General features: G+C 34.2%; 1 protein-coding gene across 2 annotated transcripts; it reads right to left on the bottom strand.

Annotated features, from left to right (window-relative positions):
• Positions 1-12,460: 12,460 nt before the first annotated feature.
• Positions 12,461-15,713, bottom strand: LOC149542182 (uncharacterized). 2 transcript variants are annotated; one of them, XM_089797203.1, is made up of 5 exons: positions 15,188-15,713; positions 14,266-14,418; positions 13,684-14,064; positions 13,383-13,459; positions 12,461-13,285 (listed from the first exon to the last, which is right to left on the bottom strand). In XM_089797203.1, the coding sequence occupies exons 1-5, from the start codon at positions 15,363-15,365 to the stop codon at positions 12,539-12,541; spliced, it is 1,536 nt and encodes a 511-aa protein (XP_089653329.1). In that variant the 5' UTR covers positions 15,366-15,713; the 3' UTR covers positions 12,461-12,538. The 2 variants fall into 2 exon arrangements, with proteins under 2 accessions (XP_089653329.1, XP_089653330.1); XM_089797204.1 differs by having other exon boundaries at positions 14,266-15,098.
• Between the last annotated feature and the right edge of the window lie 292 nt (positions 15,714-16,005).

The following is a 16,005-nucleotide window of genomic DNA, read 5'->3' on the forward strand; positions in this document are numbered from 1 at the left end:
TGGCCAGTACAAAGTTGCCAACTGCCAAATCTCTCTCATCTTTCGTCGTGGGATCAAACTGTCTGCTCCATTAGCTTTGGGTGGCCAAGTAAACCCTATCCCCAACCTTGTCTTGTCCCCTTTAGTGTTCGAATGTTCTCAGGCACGCCGAACCAGAATGTCCCTAAGGGTCACTAAATGCCACAGGGCTACAATCTTTGACGAGGCATATCTCAGAGCTCGTGTGAGATATGGATGAGATTCTAGTTCCTACAGGATCGTGTTGCAGAGACCTACAATAACCTCTCTCACTTTTTGGAGATCACATTCTATTTTCATTCTACAATGCCATCTCGGGTGATGCTAAAACTTGCAGTGTTGGCTAGTATAAAGTTGCCAACTGCCAAATCTCTCTCATCTTTTGTCGTGGGATCAAACTATTTGCTCCATTAGCTCCAGGTGGCCAACTAAACCCTATCCCCAACCTCTTCTTGTCCCCTTCAGTGCTCGAACATTCTCAAGCATGCTGAACCGGAATGTCCCTAAGGGTCACTAAATGCCACAGGGCTGCAATCTTTGATGGGGCATATCTCAGAGCTCATGCGAGATATGGATGAGATTTGAGTTCCTACAGGACCGTGTTGCAGAGACCTACAATAACCTCTCTCACTTTTTGGAGATCCCATTCTGTTTTCATTCTACAATGCCATCTCGGGTTATCTATATCTTAATTATATTGTTGGAAAACATATCTAGCATGTCATTTTTGGAAAGACAAATCATGGAACTTGGTAAATGTTTCATAAGTTAATGAAATGTGTTACTGCCAAATTATGTAAATTTAGGATTATATGATCTCCAAGAGTTTGGTTATGTTCTTTAGCGCACCTTGGACGCAAGGTAGTGTGTAGCTTCTACTCCCTCTTTGTGAGTAATGTTAGTCACTTTGTATATGTAAATTGGTTTTCAATTGGGTATGTTATTTTCAACCTTAATGGTGATGAAGGATTAGCTTGAATCAGCTTGTAACTATCTAGCCACCAGATTTTTTGTGATTCCATCAAATGTGGGTTTTGTTCATATTTATTTATTTATTTTTATTTGTTGTGCTCTTGACCTTTGAGGCTTTGAATTTAAACTTGTGCACTTTGGTTTTTGAAATTTTATGTTCTTGAGGTGGCTAGGAGGTATGTTCTATGTTGCTAGTTATGTGTTGTGATGTTCTCTATTAGGTTCAATGTGAAACATTGATAGAATGTATAAGGGAGTAGATTGCGAAGAACATACTATTCTCATTTTTGTAATACACTATTTATTATGTTTTAATTAAAATCACTTCTAAATCCTATCTTCCACTTGGACCCATTCCTCTTTTGGCAATCCCTGAGATTGCCAATTCTTATTAATTCGAGTAGAGACAAGATGAACCAGATTAATACAGTGACCTATAGATCGAAGGAGGATGGTTAAGAAATGGTCTACCAGAGATCAGCCAAGGATAAGGATATCATAGTAAGAAAATGATTATTTATCTGGTGGATATAAGTCTTTTATATAACAAACCATTTATATGCATAGTAAAAGAACTGAATATAGATTTGAGACATATTGATCACCTACATTCTGATCATCTTCACAAGTATGCAAATTTTTTTTCACTATTTCATGTGAGTTTATTGAACTTTCTTTATGAGGTCATTTATAGATGGGATGTTCAAAGGTTGAGTTCCTATGGGCTGTCAATACTTTGACTATACTTTAAGTCAACGATTATCAATATGGGAAAAAATGGAAGTCGTTGTATTTTGAAGTACTGAGAAGATGGCCTTGCCCTTCCCTAGGAGTTTCAAAAATGGGAGACATTAGGTAAGAGAGTGAAAATGTTACTATCACTTCAACGCACATGACACAATTGGAAATGCAAATTTTGATGGTAATCATTTTGTGATAAGGGAGAGACTAGGGATGATCATTGTTACTATCTCTTTAGTAGTGGATTTTTGTTTTCTCTTGAATTTGGTGGTGGGGGATCAGTGGTAATTCTCCTTGGATATTCCTTCTTATGATGTTAGTGACAAGTGTTGCTCTTTGAAAACACTTGTACAATCTTTTTTAAATTATTAGATAAAAACAAAGAATTGTAAGTATTAAACATGATTAGCCTTTAGTTCCTAGAAGATCTTTATTTCCCCATCAATGCATTTAGAAAGTTAAGTTTTAAGAAGATCATAAATAGAAAAAATTAGAGAAGCGATTTAAACATTTATATTGATTGGAAACATGTGAGTCTTAGTTTCCTCTGCCTTTTAAAGAACGTTCCTTAGCTAGCATACCTAATTCCACATTCCATAAGAGTATCATTGCGCTAAAGATTTAGGAAACCAACTGCTCTAAGATAAAGCTTCCCGGTCAATAATAATCTAGCCTATTGAGGTACATAATACTTCTCAATTAAACTTGTGTTAATTCAATATTAATTTTGTAATTAACTACAATTTCAGCATCTGTGTACAGGGGGTGACTGAGAAAACTATTTGAGGTCCAATTTGAAAATATATTTGTAAGGATCTCGACCAAGGTTCACAACTTCGATGATTAATACATTCATTCAGGCTAGAACCTCACTACAAAAAAATAATATATAAAAAAGGTAGTGAATAACATCATGTCTAGACCCAAATCAACCAATGAAAGTCAAATCAGCATAATGTGGAACACCAATATATGCATTGAGTGGGTTGTCATAGAAAAGCTTCAGAATAAAATTCATGTCTAGAATTAAAAGACCTTAAAGAAAATTTATGCTTGTAATACAAATGGCCATTGAAAATTGAATATGATTACAATATGTGAAATAGCATTACGAGAACTTGTAATGCTCTTTTGAACATCATGTTAATTCTTGTAAGAATCCCTAAGATGCTTGTTATACTCAAAATTTTGTTGAAATTGAATTAATTTTTATCCTGTCGGTTAATTGGCTTAGGGTGATATATGCTTCTTGGATGGAATAATGAGTTCGTGATTAACTCTGTATTAAGATTCATTGCATCTTCTAGTTATTTGCAAAGAAAATTTATAAATTAAGCTAATGTCATATGGCTTGCTCGAGAAAGATGTCTGTGTTCTTATTGATGGGTACTAATGACTATCCACATTTAGTTCTTCAATATCCTATTTGACAAGCTTTCCATAGACATTTCTTTGCCATACTAAGTATTTTTGAAAACATATTTGAGTAGAAGCACTATAGTAGGTACTACATGATGTTTTAACAAATAAAGTAAAGGGTTAAAGACTATTATTTCCAAGGTATTATGTCATAGTATTTTAATTGTAATGATCTTAGACTAATGATATTCTTGAAGGTAACTTTGACATGCAACAAGAAAGACAACCTACAGCCAAGGCTATATTGTGCCTACAATCAAAGCCATAAATGCTCACAGCCAAAGCCACTAGTGCACATAGCCAAAGTCATGGATGCTTATAGCCAAAGTTACGAGTGTTCGCAGCCAAATCCATGAGTACATGAAGTTGATGATCACAATTGTTTACAACTATTCACTAGAAACAGCTTCTTTGCAGTTTTTGAGAAATACTAATAATGCAAAAAAGAACATCTACTAGTTGGTAGACATAATGGCAACTCTCTAGCAATTGAATTTAATTTCATACATGCACATATCTAATTTAATGTCATACACGAACATATCTAATTTAACGTCATACATGAAAAAACATATAATATAAAATGATAACCAATAATGTCATATACATTAAAAAACACATAATATATTATGATAACCAATAATGTCGTATATGAACAAACATCATATATTAACCAATAATGTCATACATCAAATAAATGTCATATGTACATCAAATGTATGTCGAATATGTCTCTCTGATGCCTATATATATACATGGGCAAGGAAACAAGTCTCTCGATGTCCTCTGTCGTCATGTGGAGGGAGATAGTGGAGATGATGGGGCCCTCCTGACACACTCACTTGACGTCTTGTTGAGGCTCTTCTCCAGGTCCAACTGATACAAAGAAAGTAGATATGAATCAATATTTATTATACGTTGAAATCAAATATATGTACACACAAAATCAATTATTTTCTTACCGCCAACAAATAGTCACTCTGTAAGTCCACCTAAAATGCTCGTGGATGATCAAGAGTGACAAGACCCTACAACAATTCAACAAATATAATCACTTATAAATAACATTAGAAATTTTGAGATTAACTATTATAAACAACAACTAAAATGAAGAAAATTCTTTCATACCTTTGTCAGTGGCTGTGAGCTAGCCACAGCTGGGGCCACTCCACTATCAACAGACTATCGCAGATGAGGAGGTGTGTCTGACATCATAAGCTGCATGTCATACAATACACGTTATATCTAACATGAAACATGGAATAAATATAATCAAATGAATTAAATTAACATGAAACAACTGTACTTGTGTGAAGCTCGTATGATGTCTCTGCTCTGTGTCTGTGGTAAAGGTTGAGGGTCCTGTGGAGAACTGATGCACGTGCATAATTTTTTTTGTCAATCCTTAATATGATTATGTAATAAATATATGCATTAATTAAAATGATTAAGTTGATACATACCTCAGGACTCGTCGAAGGGACAAAAAATGGGCCTGGAGGATCGCTGCTTGGCCCAGCAACACTTTGACCCTAAATTTTGAACAATGTCAATTAATGCTAATTAATTAATCATTCACTATACATATGAAATGTGATAAAATTAGTAATTTACCTATGTTTCAATGCCAAATGTCTCGTTCAAGAACTCATCAGTGATAAGCCCATCATTCGCACCATCTCCGGCATGAGTGCCAAATGTGCATAGGGATCCGCATGAAGTGCACATGTGACCGCAACGCATAGAAGGCTCCCCCTCAACTAATGGGCTTGTGGAATGGATAAGGGTCTGCGTCAAAGCATTAATGGTCCCTAGAGTGCTGGCCTCTACATGTTCCTTTACAATTGAAGGAATAATCACATGCTTGTGTTGTGGATGGACCACAGGTGCCCTAACTACATTAGGGTCACGACGTGCTCCTGGCCTCTCAAATGATGACCCCCCACCTCTACCTTGGGAGTCTAACATATCAAAATAATTGGGGATCTCCCCAAGGACAAACTCACAATATAATTTCTTCAAAAAATACATGGGGACCTCGTGATTGTTGCAAGGAGGGGCATCAAAAACCATCCACCATCTATCCCAAAAATTATTTCTAATAGCATCACGTATGCACCAATGGATGGGGAATCATTTAGTACCCTCTCTAACAGTATTTGGCTCACCAATTTTTCTAAATAATGCACATATACTACCTTTTGATATTTCTTTTTTTTTAACATCTTCATATGACAATTTTTTTGCATAAAATCTTTTTTGTTCATCCCTCTTAGCCCGCCAAATATCTAACTAACCACTAACTGAGGCTATCTGAGTGTTAATAGATTTGAGGGATGATGCCAATTGAGCCCTCATTGGATTGGTTTGTCCGGATTCTTTCAACTGAGCAATGAGTCTTTCTAATTCAGTTTTGCCTCTCTGTATTTCATTTCTTATATTTTCTTGTGTGCCTAACAGAGGTCTTGCAATTGGTTCAGGTTGTGAAATTTGTTGTTCTTCTTGAGGAGGGTTTTGATTTTGAGGTTCTTGAGGGTTTTGTGGATTTTTCGGTTAATTATGGACATTTCCTAATAAAAAATCAATTGAAATCCAACTAAATAAACAAATCTAAATGAAATTTGTAAAACCCCTACAAAAGAATATCAAAAACCAATAAAACAATATGGAAAACATATTAAACAATGCAAAGTTAAGTTTATATCACTTACCTCGTCGTCGTGGGTGTGCTCGTTGTCTTGGATTTTGTTGGTGAGGAAGCATTTTAGAAAATGGTGGTGAATTTTTGCTGTCAAACCCATGTACGCACTGTTGGAGAGCCAAAAAACAAAATGAAAATGATGGGCCGCGGGTCTGCAACCCATCATATAACTTTTTCTAATTTTCAATAGCGTGTACGCACTATAGCGAGTACGCGCTATAATGTGTATGTGCTATAGCGCATACGCGCTATTGAAAATTAGAAGAAAAAAAATTTGTCATTTTTTTGGCACCACAACTCGGTGCATATGCCCCACAGAAGTAGTTGAAAATCATGGCAATCCAAGGTTTCCCCAAGCTGGATCCAACGAGCTCAACCTTGCAATGATCCCACACCCGTAGCTCCCACAATGAACAAAAAAGTGAATCCTCATGAATTGGATTTTGGGTTTTACTCTCCAATTTTCTAATTCAAAAGTGAGAATTGAGGAATTAAATTTCTTTTTGGATATTTATTCACTTTTTGAGTGAATAATCGATTAGGGCAAATAACCAACCAACCTAGTTAAAACCTGAATCGACCCAAAAAAAAAAAAAAGGCTATTCCTATAAATAGGAATTCATCTATGGAAAAGCTGCAAAAAATTAAAATAAATCAATTAAAAAGCCCCAAAGCCCAAAAACATAGAAATCTCCTTAATAACTTTCGTGACAATGCGAAACTCTAAATGCATAGACACGCTCACTGGTCTAATCACATAATGCAAATGAGTTCGGATTTAATAATCACTTAAAGGTTTAATTTAAACATTTAAAATAAGGATATGTCAACCATATAGGGACGACATTGGTAAAATATGAATAGCTAAATCACTAACTCCATGTGCCACTACCAAGGATATAAATCCTACACACTAAACAACATGATCAAATGTAATTGCATACAATAACATAGCCGAAGCAATAAATGCATTAAATCAGGCTAATTTAACCATTTATTAATTATATTAAAATAATCTATTTACATCACTTGCATTCGCATAAAGCATAACAAAGCAGGAATAGAGTAAATAAACATAGCATTAAATCCAACACATAACATAATCAGTGATATGTCCAAATATCGGATAACCAGATATCATCATAAAACACATTGTCATCTCAAAATGGCATTATCATGCAATATGATCAACTAAACATCATAGTAGTCTAACATCCGACCCTCAGGTCATCTCAAAAGTAAAAAATAACATAAGTAACAAATATCTCTTAGATCAAAATATAACAAGGTAAATGTCTACAACACATAACCAAATAATCCAAATGGACAATCCATTTCTAATTACTTAAGCATTTAATAATGGTTGTTAACAAAACATGAAAAAGGCACTTAAAATACATAAGTGAACATAGTCATAAACATGACTAACCATTGCTACAGGAACCTAGTCCAAGGTAGCAAGTAATAGTAAATAGTGAAATCTATGCACACATCATAGGGTAACCACAGAACAACCTCATGATGCCACATCAATCCTAGCAACCACTGGTACAAACCTCAGTGAACTATAAATCACATCATAATCTCATAAATCAGTCAAAGCATAATCAAGGCAACTAATACAGAAACATACATCAAATCACCTCTATGGTGTAGACCACTCATGGTCACAATCATGATCCCATCTTGAGGGAGATCGACAAGGTTGCATCCATCAGGATGACTCATAGAAGTCAAATGGGAGAGGCACTACATTGGATGTCCCCTACAATTAAATTGTAAAAGGAGGGATCATAGAAATTCATAGATAGCATATAATATTGTCAATTGCACTTTTTCCTTAAATCTGTACCAAAAGTTTATTTTCCTCTTAGCATTTGGCAGGAACTTCATTACATTGTAGCTCTTGTTTATTTATAGATGCTTTTATTCTTATAAATTTTATTTTGACATTGCCTACATTGTTTATAACACAAATCACTATTTTGTGTAAATACAAGAACAAAAAATAAAAGAATGATATACCATAATCCATTGAAAGAAAACCAAACATTAATAAAAATAAATGACATTGCACAATTTATAAATTCTTTTGTATAAAATGTGTGCATATCATAATATGGATGGCTTTCTTTACTTTGAAATTTCATAAAACATAAAAAAAATTGTAATGCAATGGCAAGATGTAGTAAGTATCTATATGAAAATGAAAATGATAAGATATGCATATAGTCGAAAAGCCTCTTGTTGTAATGTATGCAGGACACATGATTCTTTTAGCGAAGAAATAATACACTTGGTCGGGTTGCTTTCATATTTGGAGAAGCCATTTAAATGTGTAGATAGATAGATAGATAGATGATTTTTAATGTCCACGAGACTAAGAATAGCCTATGGGATAGCCTTCCAACTAAATGAACTTTAGTAATTTGGTTCTTTTTTTGTGCAAGCTAATGATGAGCCCACCTAACTTCTCACTATTTTCCTCACTAAATAAGTTGTGCCAAGAGTTGCTAGATATAATATCCACAATTTTGAACTAGATGTCCTTGTACACATAACATTCTAACATAAAGTGTTTTTTAGTTTCCACCTTCCCAAAGTTGCAAAACATGCAGATTCTCTCTTCCCATGACTCTTGTGGCCTCTTCCATCAATCGGTCTCACGTAGGAGTTGATGAGAGTTGGTTTTGAGTTGTGCAATGAGACCTTTAGCTCTCCAAGAAATGTTGGCCCCTATGTACCTATTGGAGTTGATCACATGTGGGGTTGAACTCGCTAATATAATAAGATTTTTTCCTTCCAAGTCCATTACCCTAAATTTTCTTATAGAATTTCTCCATAACAAAGAGCTTTATTTCTTTATTATTTGCGGGACACATTGAAATGGATATTCCATTTTCTCATCCACTTGAAGTTTTGTTGCATCCATGTCTTTTAACGTTTGTGCAATGTATCATTAAAGACCATTTTGGGCCATTTATCTTCACACAATTTTTTAGTTTTTTTTCAGGTAGCTAATGAGGAAAACCATAGCAATTGCCTCAATGGGTGCAACCACCAGTTCACTTGATGTAATATCATATGAAACGATGTTTTTAATTTTAAACTTGTTTGTGATCCAACGCTTTTGAATCCTCTAAATTTTTTTCCAATGTAAGGTTGAAGTGTTGTTGGCCCATATTTCATATCCATAAAGAACAACCGGTAGCACAAGAAGACCAAACAAATTTTGACTATAAGTTTTCCAATCCCAAACCTCTGCCCCCCGACACCTATTTTGAAGTGCATAAAATGTCTTCCATCCACCTAATATTATTTTCTTTCTACAACCTTCTCAACTTAGATTTTTGTTGAAGTCAATCCCAAGGTATTTATACCCTGCAACCTCCTCACATATGATGCCTTCAAAATAAAACTTATGTTGATGTTGTTTTTGGTTTTTCGAAAAAATCATGACTTTAGTGTTGCTAATATTGACTTGCATCCCAACCATTTTGCAAAAGTGCTCAAGAGAAAGTGGATGTTCTTGCAAACCATGAGAAAATTTCACGACCAAAATGAGATCGTCTACATAAAGGAGCAACCTTGTAATAAATTCTACTAATTGAATACCCTTGCCATTTTGTGTATCTAACCATTCTTCGAGTTTGTCAATATATAGGACAAACAAAGTAGGAGATAATGAACAGCCCTGCTCAACCCCTATTTCAAATTTAAATATTTTTTAATAATTTAAGTTTTTTATTAAAAAATATTTTTTCCAATATAGTTATTTCTATTATAATGATATCTTAAATGTATATATACTTAATAAAATTATGAATAATAATTCTAATGTTTTAATAAAATTATATATTTTAATAGGTGTTTTAATTTGATAAATATTGATGAAACTATTAAAATTGAAATATTTTGAAAAAACTTATCATTTTATATCAAATTTCATTTATCATATTTGTGAATTCAAATATATGATAGATAAAAAAATTAATGATCTTTAAAGTATCTTTTTACATAATGTGATAAAAATTATAATTGTATAGATTTTAACTTGTTAAATATATAATATAAAAATTTAATGATCTTTTAAACTTTTTTAATGTAATGATATAGATTTGAACTTCTAAATTTTTTATTATTGATAATATACATTTTTTAAAAATCATATTTAGCAAAATCAAATTAACTAAAAATATCTAATAAGATTTATTTTTAATAATTTTATATCATATTTTTCAATATATATATGAAATATAGTGATATATTTTTTTAATAAAATATTCTAAGAATGTTAAGAATATAAAGTAATTTATAATTAATAAAGCATGTTATATGTAATTATGTTAGAATAATAAATAATAAATTATTTATTTATTTTAGTTTATCTATGAATTTCAATTATAGTATGTATGTTAAAATTAGTGAAATTTAAAAACTAGTATTGAAAACATAAATCATTTGAATGTGTGAATTGGTCAACAAAGTTTCAAATCCTTACATTCTTAGGTTGGGGTCAAGGAGGTTCTTGAAAATATAAAATAGAGCTCTTACTTTATTGAAAATTTTAGAAAATCTATTTTAATTAATAAAAATAATTAGATGAATTATAGAAGTGATGAAATGTATTGTATTAATGTTAATAATAGAATATATTATTCATTAAAATTATAAGAAAATAAATAAATTTTTATTAATGGAAGTACATTTATTTAGATTTTTTATAGAATTTATTTACTAAAAAAATATAAATTTGAAGTAAAAATTGAGAGATTTATCATTTTTTGAACTATTCTATTATTACATCTTAACCAACTTCAAATCTTAAGTGTTGCATATATCAATACAATTTTTTATTCATAGAGTGTCTCTTTTCTCAATAATCAATTGTTGCTTGTTTCTAGCCTCTCTTTTTTGTAGAGCTTATTTTCAATTCCCAAAAAATAGTTTCTTCATATAGAAAATGATTTGAATTCATCCTTTTATTGAGATTAGAAAATATTAACATAAATTGAATCAAACTATTAAAAAAAAGTATGCATCTTTCTCTTTATATAAATATACCAAAAGTTTACATTGAATATATCTAAAATAAATTTCTTTTCTTTATTTACTTGAACTTAAAGACCCATGTTTAATATCTCTTTTAGTAAACACAAAAATAATCAAAACTCCTTTCAAAAAATTAATTTATACATTCATTATGATGCATGTAAACTAAAAGATCTAATAGTTAGATATATAAACTCTTTATAAAATAAGAAATAAGAAAAAACTCTATAAAATAAGAAATAAGGAAAAAAATCTCCTTAATTTCCTTGGCTTAGGGATGGCTCTAGTTGGTCAAATTCTCCTAGGGATTTTGGTTGGTCTACTTCTTCAAGTGCTTGTCACGTTGGCTTGGTTATTTCTACCATCAAATAGGAGAATGAATATATATATATATATATATATCACATGATCCTTCCCCTTTTACATCATCTTAGTCACTTAAGTCTGTTCTAAGCTCTTTTGCAACTCTGAATGACATTGGTCATGCCCTCCTACTCACTTTTGTGAATAAGATAATTTTAAATATTAGTAAAATACTTAGTAAACATAAAACTTAGAACAAAATTATTAGAAAATATATTATATATTCTTTATAAACTAACTTTATCAAATTTGAATTATAATGAAATATTAAAATGGTAACATATCAGCGAAATAAAAATTCAAGAATAATTATTGAAATCCAATTTTTATCTAAACACAAAAAGTCCATGTACTCTCACCATTCTCGTGGCTTTGTACTCTACTCCTAGGATGAAGAATTCATGTTACAAACAAAAGATTGTTCACCCTTATCAAAGTTAAGGTATCATGGCTTTGGGTTCTCGAGGCAAATTTATTTGCACCCTTTCCTAATGTGTTTTGCGCTAAGTGTATTATATTAACACTTACAAGATGTCCATTTTTGTGACAACATAGTCAAGTGCCATGACTTTGTACACTCCTCTTAGAATGAAGAATTCATGTTACAAACAAAAAGATCGTTCACCCCTTATCATGACTTTGTACCCTCCTGTATGATGATGAATTCATGTTACAAACAGAAAATAAAAACAAAAAATTGTTCGCCCTTATCAAAGTTAAGGTGGGAGTGGAGAGCCCACCACACCAGACAAATTTAGTGTGAAGAAATTGCTTGTGGATGGTGACCTTCAAAAGAGGATACAACTTTATCTATAAAATGATTTTGGTTCCTTTCGTATCGCCACGTGTAGGTTACGCACATAAAAATACCCTGCGATTTTACACACTCGCTTCTCGAACAATCATGGCTTTTGGCTTTCGGAATACCAGGTACCCATACTATTAAGCGGCAAGATCCCAAGAAATGAGGAAAACAATTGTACTTAAGATAAGAAAAGAAAAACCGCATTCGAGCCTTGAAAAGATAATCAGATAAATTCCAGCGACTTTATGTTTCACCATTAATTTCTGTATTAACTCTTCAGCAAATTTTATATAAGCCAACTAAAATTTGCTCTACATAATTACAAGCCTCTATTGATATTATTATATTTACGTGAAGGAATGGAAGATGTAAAACTTTACGCACCTGAGTACATGAAATATGTATATATATGATGTGTATAACAGCAAACAGATTTATGACAGTAATGTCAGCCATGACGATTTTGCTTACTTGGACTGAGCCAGAAGATCGTCAATAAGATAATCTGAAATATCCGCGGCAACAGGAATAGCAGAAGTTGACATAAAATCTTGATCGGGAGCTGCTAAATTAGGAAATTCATATTCATGAACAAACTTGTCCACGAACAAGTCTCCCGCGTCACTCCACGATGAAAATTTATCAGGTTTTTGTTCTTCGCGAGCATTAAAAGATGTCTTCCCAGTGGAATCTGTGAATGAAAGTGAAGAAGATTGTGAATTGACCATGATGTCCTCAACCTTGACAGAGACATTGTTATTGCTGCTGTTCAATCCGTTCGCAGCAACAGGCACCGCCATGGGGTTGTCAGTTGATAAATGATTCTTCTTTCGCGTTTTGCGAGATAAACCCTCACCGGCGTCGATATGGAAATCTCCTATGGAGCTTGATTGTGCCTCATTTGCTGCCGCCCGCTTCTGTTCGTATTCTTGGTACTGTTGCAGGGAAATTAGGGTATCTTCGTCTATGAATCCATCGCCGCCGCCATCACTGCTCCCAGAAGAAGATGTCTTTGCGCCGCCTCGAAGATTTAAAGCCTTCAATGCGGAGGGCGGCGAGAGGTTGTCCTGATCCTGTTGACGGTGATTATTGCGGCCGCCTTGCCGGATTTGCATGGAACCACCGGCTTTGCCTTCTCCCGCAGCCTGGAACGAAGCAATTGGTCGTGGCTCTGGAATTTTGCCGTTCAAGCGCCTCAAGTAGAGCCTGTACTTCTGCGCAAGACGGAGGGAAAAAAAAATTTGTGAAATTTTTTTGTTCAATTTGAAATCTAGACTCCATAATCAGAAATTTCTTCAAGGTTTTGAGCACCTGTAAATGACTCGCAACGTTCTCTCGAGTGAGGCCCTGGACTTTCATAATTTCCAATATCTTCTTAGGAACCGCCTCTGCAAATGCTCAAGAAACAGATTAATGTCGGTGGCGCAAAGGCCAAATCCGATGGCTAGTCATCGGTTGAGGATAAAATGTCAGAACTTTAATTCGTTTTGTCTACTTCACCGCCAATAACATTTCTTTCAATATGACTCAAGGTTTTTCGTATATTTCTGTATTAGAAAGAAATAAAAATGAATGCAATATCTGGAGACATGATAAAGGTTTCAGAGCTTACTGTCGATTTGCAACTGGTTCACGGCACTGATGAACTGTTGATGAAGCTGGACGGTCCAATGCACACGAGCCTTCTTGAGGCCGCTTATGTCTTCAATGATGTGATCCGTGTCATTCTCGTCAAAATGAGCTTCATCTTTTCTCTTCTTCGAACAACACTCGGCAGAATCCTCTCTTCTCTCGCCTTCGGATAAAATACTGTCATCCCACAGATAAGTATTTAACTTACACTGCTGCTGGTACTGCTGCCGATGCCTCCTCCGAACAACATGCTGCCAAACGTTGCGGAGCTCCTCCATTCGAACCGGTTTGATCAAGAAATCGCAAGCGCCAAGTGTTATCCCTCGCATTACCACGTTCGTTTCTCCCTTTGCAGACATCACTGCATAAAGAAACCCTAACTCCCTGTCACCGATTGACAGAATAAAAAAAAAAAAAAGCTACGGCGATGCTTTCAAAAACAACACTCATCTCTTATTTTCTTTAGGGTTTGTAAAGCTTCAATCTCCAAATGCTATCACTTGATTTAAGCTTTTATTAGGTTTTCTTCTCTCCAAAGAACACCGGCACCGACAATACTCACATACAACCGGCAAATCTGACCCCGGCTCGGTGATCTCTAGTAATCTAAAGCCGTCATCCTCATGCAAGTACACCTCGCACATCACTATATCGAACCTGCCTCTGTTCTCCGACAGCAATGAAATCGCTTGCGATAAGCGCGGACACAATGTCACTGGAACAAGCACAACAAGCAAAGGCAAAGCTAAGTCAAGATGATGATCTTTTACTACATCCAGGACATTAGGAAAAAAAATAATAATAATAATCGTTTGAATCCGTCCCCATTTTGTTCGATGAAAAATTTTGCGCATAAATAAGAACACGCTTTAAAGTCCTTTTACTCGAGCCTAACTCGTTTAAATCTGTCCAGATTGTTCAGCAAACATATTTTGATGAAAATCTGCTCGTATATAACCAGAAGGCACAACCTAGTCAAGCTGGAGATCTAGGATTTCAAACGAAAATACTCAGTTAAATCCCTCCAGATTGTTCAGCAAATATATATTTTGGTCCATAAAAAAAAAACACTTTCAAGTTATTTTAGATTGTTCAGCAAACATATTTCGATCAAAAATTGTTCATAAACAAAAAAAACACACTCCAGAATTTCTCTCCAGCTTAAATATCATCCGAACAGATTCATTTATTGATATATTTTATATCTTCAGGTTATTTGCCGCCCTTCGCAGGTTTTCCGCATCTCACCATTCGAAATCCTCTATTCCAGATATTTTTTCTCTTACAGACACCTTTTCCGGGATCTGACATTTTTTTTGAGCGCAAATCCACGTCCTCTGCTTCACTAACCATCTAAAACCCTACCCAGCATTCAAAGCCACGGCATATTCATCTCTGCTTGCACAGTTTCCACCATTAAAAGGGAAAACAAGATTTAAAAAACAGAGAGAGAGATCTGAGCCAAGAAAGCCGATTGCGCTCACCATTATACTGACATTGCAGAAGCAATCTCTCCAGAGAAGCAAGGCAGAGAGGATTATCGTCAACAACTAAAACCCTCAAACCCTTGGGAGTAAATTTCTCAATATTAAGGCGCTGAGGGCGCCTCTTCCTCATGGACAAGGTCATCATCATTCCATCCTCCCCGCGAGCAGACGACATTTCTCCACTTGTCCAACTTTCGAAGAGAATGGAGGAGAATGAATAATGCTGCTGCTGGTACCTTTCTTTGATGTTGGTGGGTTTGCATTTTCCATGGGACGAGACTTCAGCAAAGGACACGAATACACCATTGCTATAACAAGCACTTCCATAAGCGAAGCATCTTTTTGCTGTCTTCTCCGCATTGGACCAACGTTCTTCCCCCTTCAATTCCCTGCCCGAATTCGAAAACGACCCTACGAGAAATATTTTTAAAAAATGAAAAAATCCTACCTAAAAATTCGATAAACACAAACATTACGATAATGCCGCACAAGCTCCGATGATAGAAAAAACCAACCAGAAAATAAAAGAAAAACCAGAAAGAAGCCCTATTTATATTCACCGTGGACGGTCGGATTCATGGCACAAATAAACTCCTGGCCGTCGATCCTTATTTATTTCTATTTATGGTGTCCGTCATTTAGACGAGTTCCGTTTCCTAAAACAGAAACAGTCAATTGTCAGGCCTCTTATTTGATGTTTTAAATAGCATTTCATAGTTTAATCATATAGACTAACAAGCTATAAAATCATCTATCTATAGTATGTTACTTTATAATATTTATATATTATTTTAAATATTAATGGTAAAGATGTA

Source organism: Cupressus sempervirens, chromosome 8, assembly GCF_028749045.1.
Source record: "Cupressus sempervirens isolate cs-2001-9-10 chromosome 8, ASM2874904v1, whole genome shotgun sequence".
Lineage (NCBI taxonomy): Eukaryota > Viridiplantae > Streptophyta > Pinopsida > Cupressales > Cupressaceae > Cupressus > Cupressus sempervirens.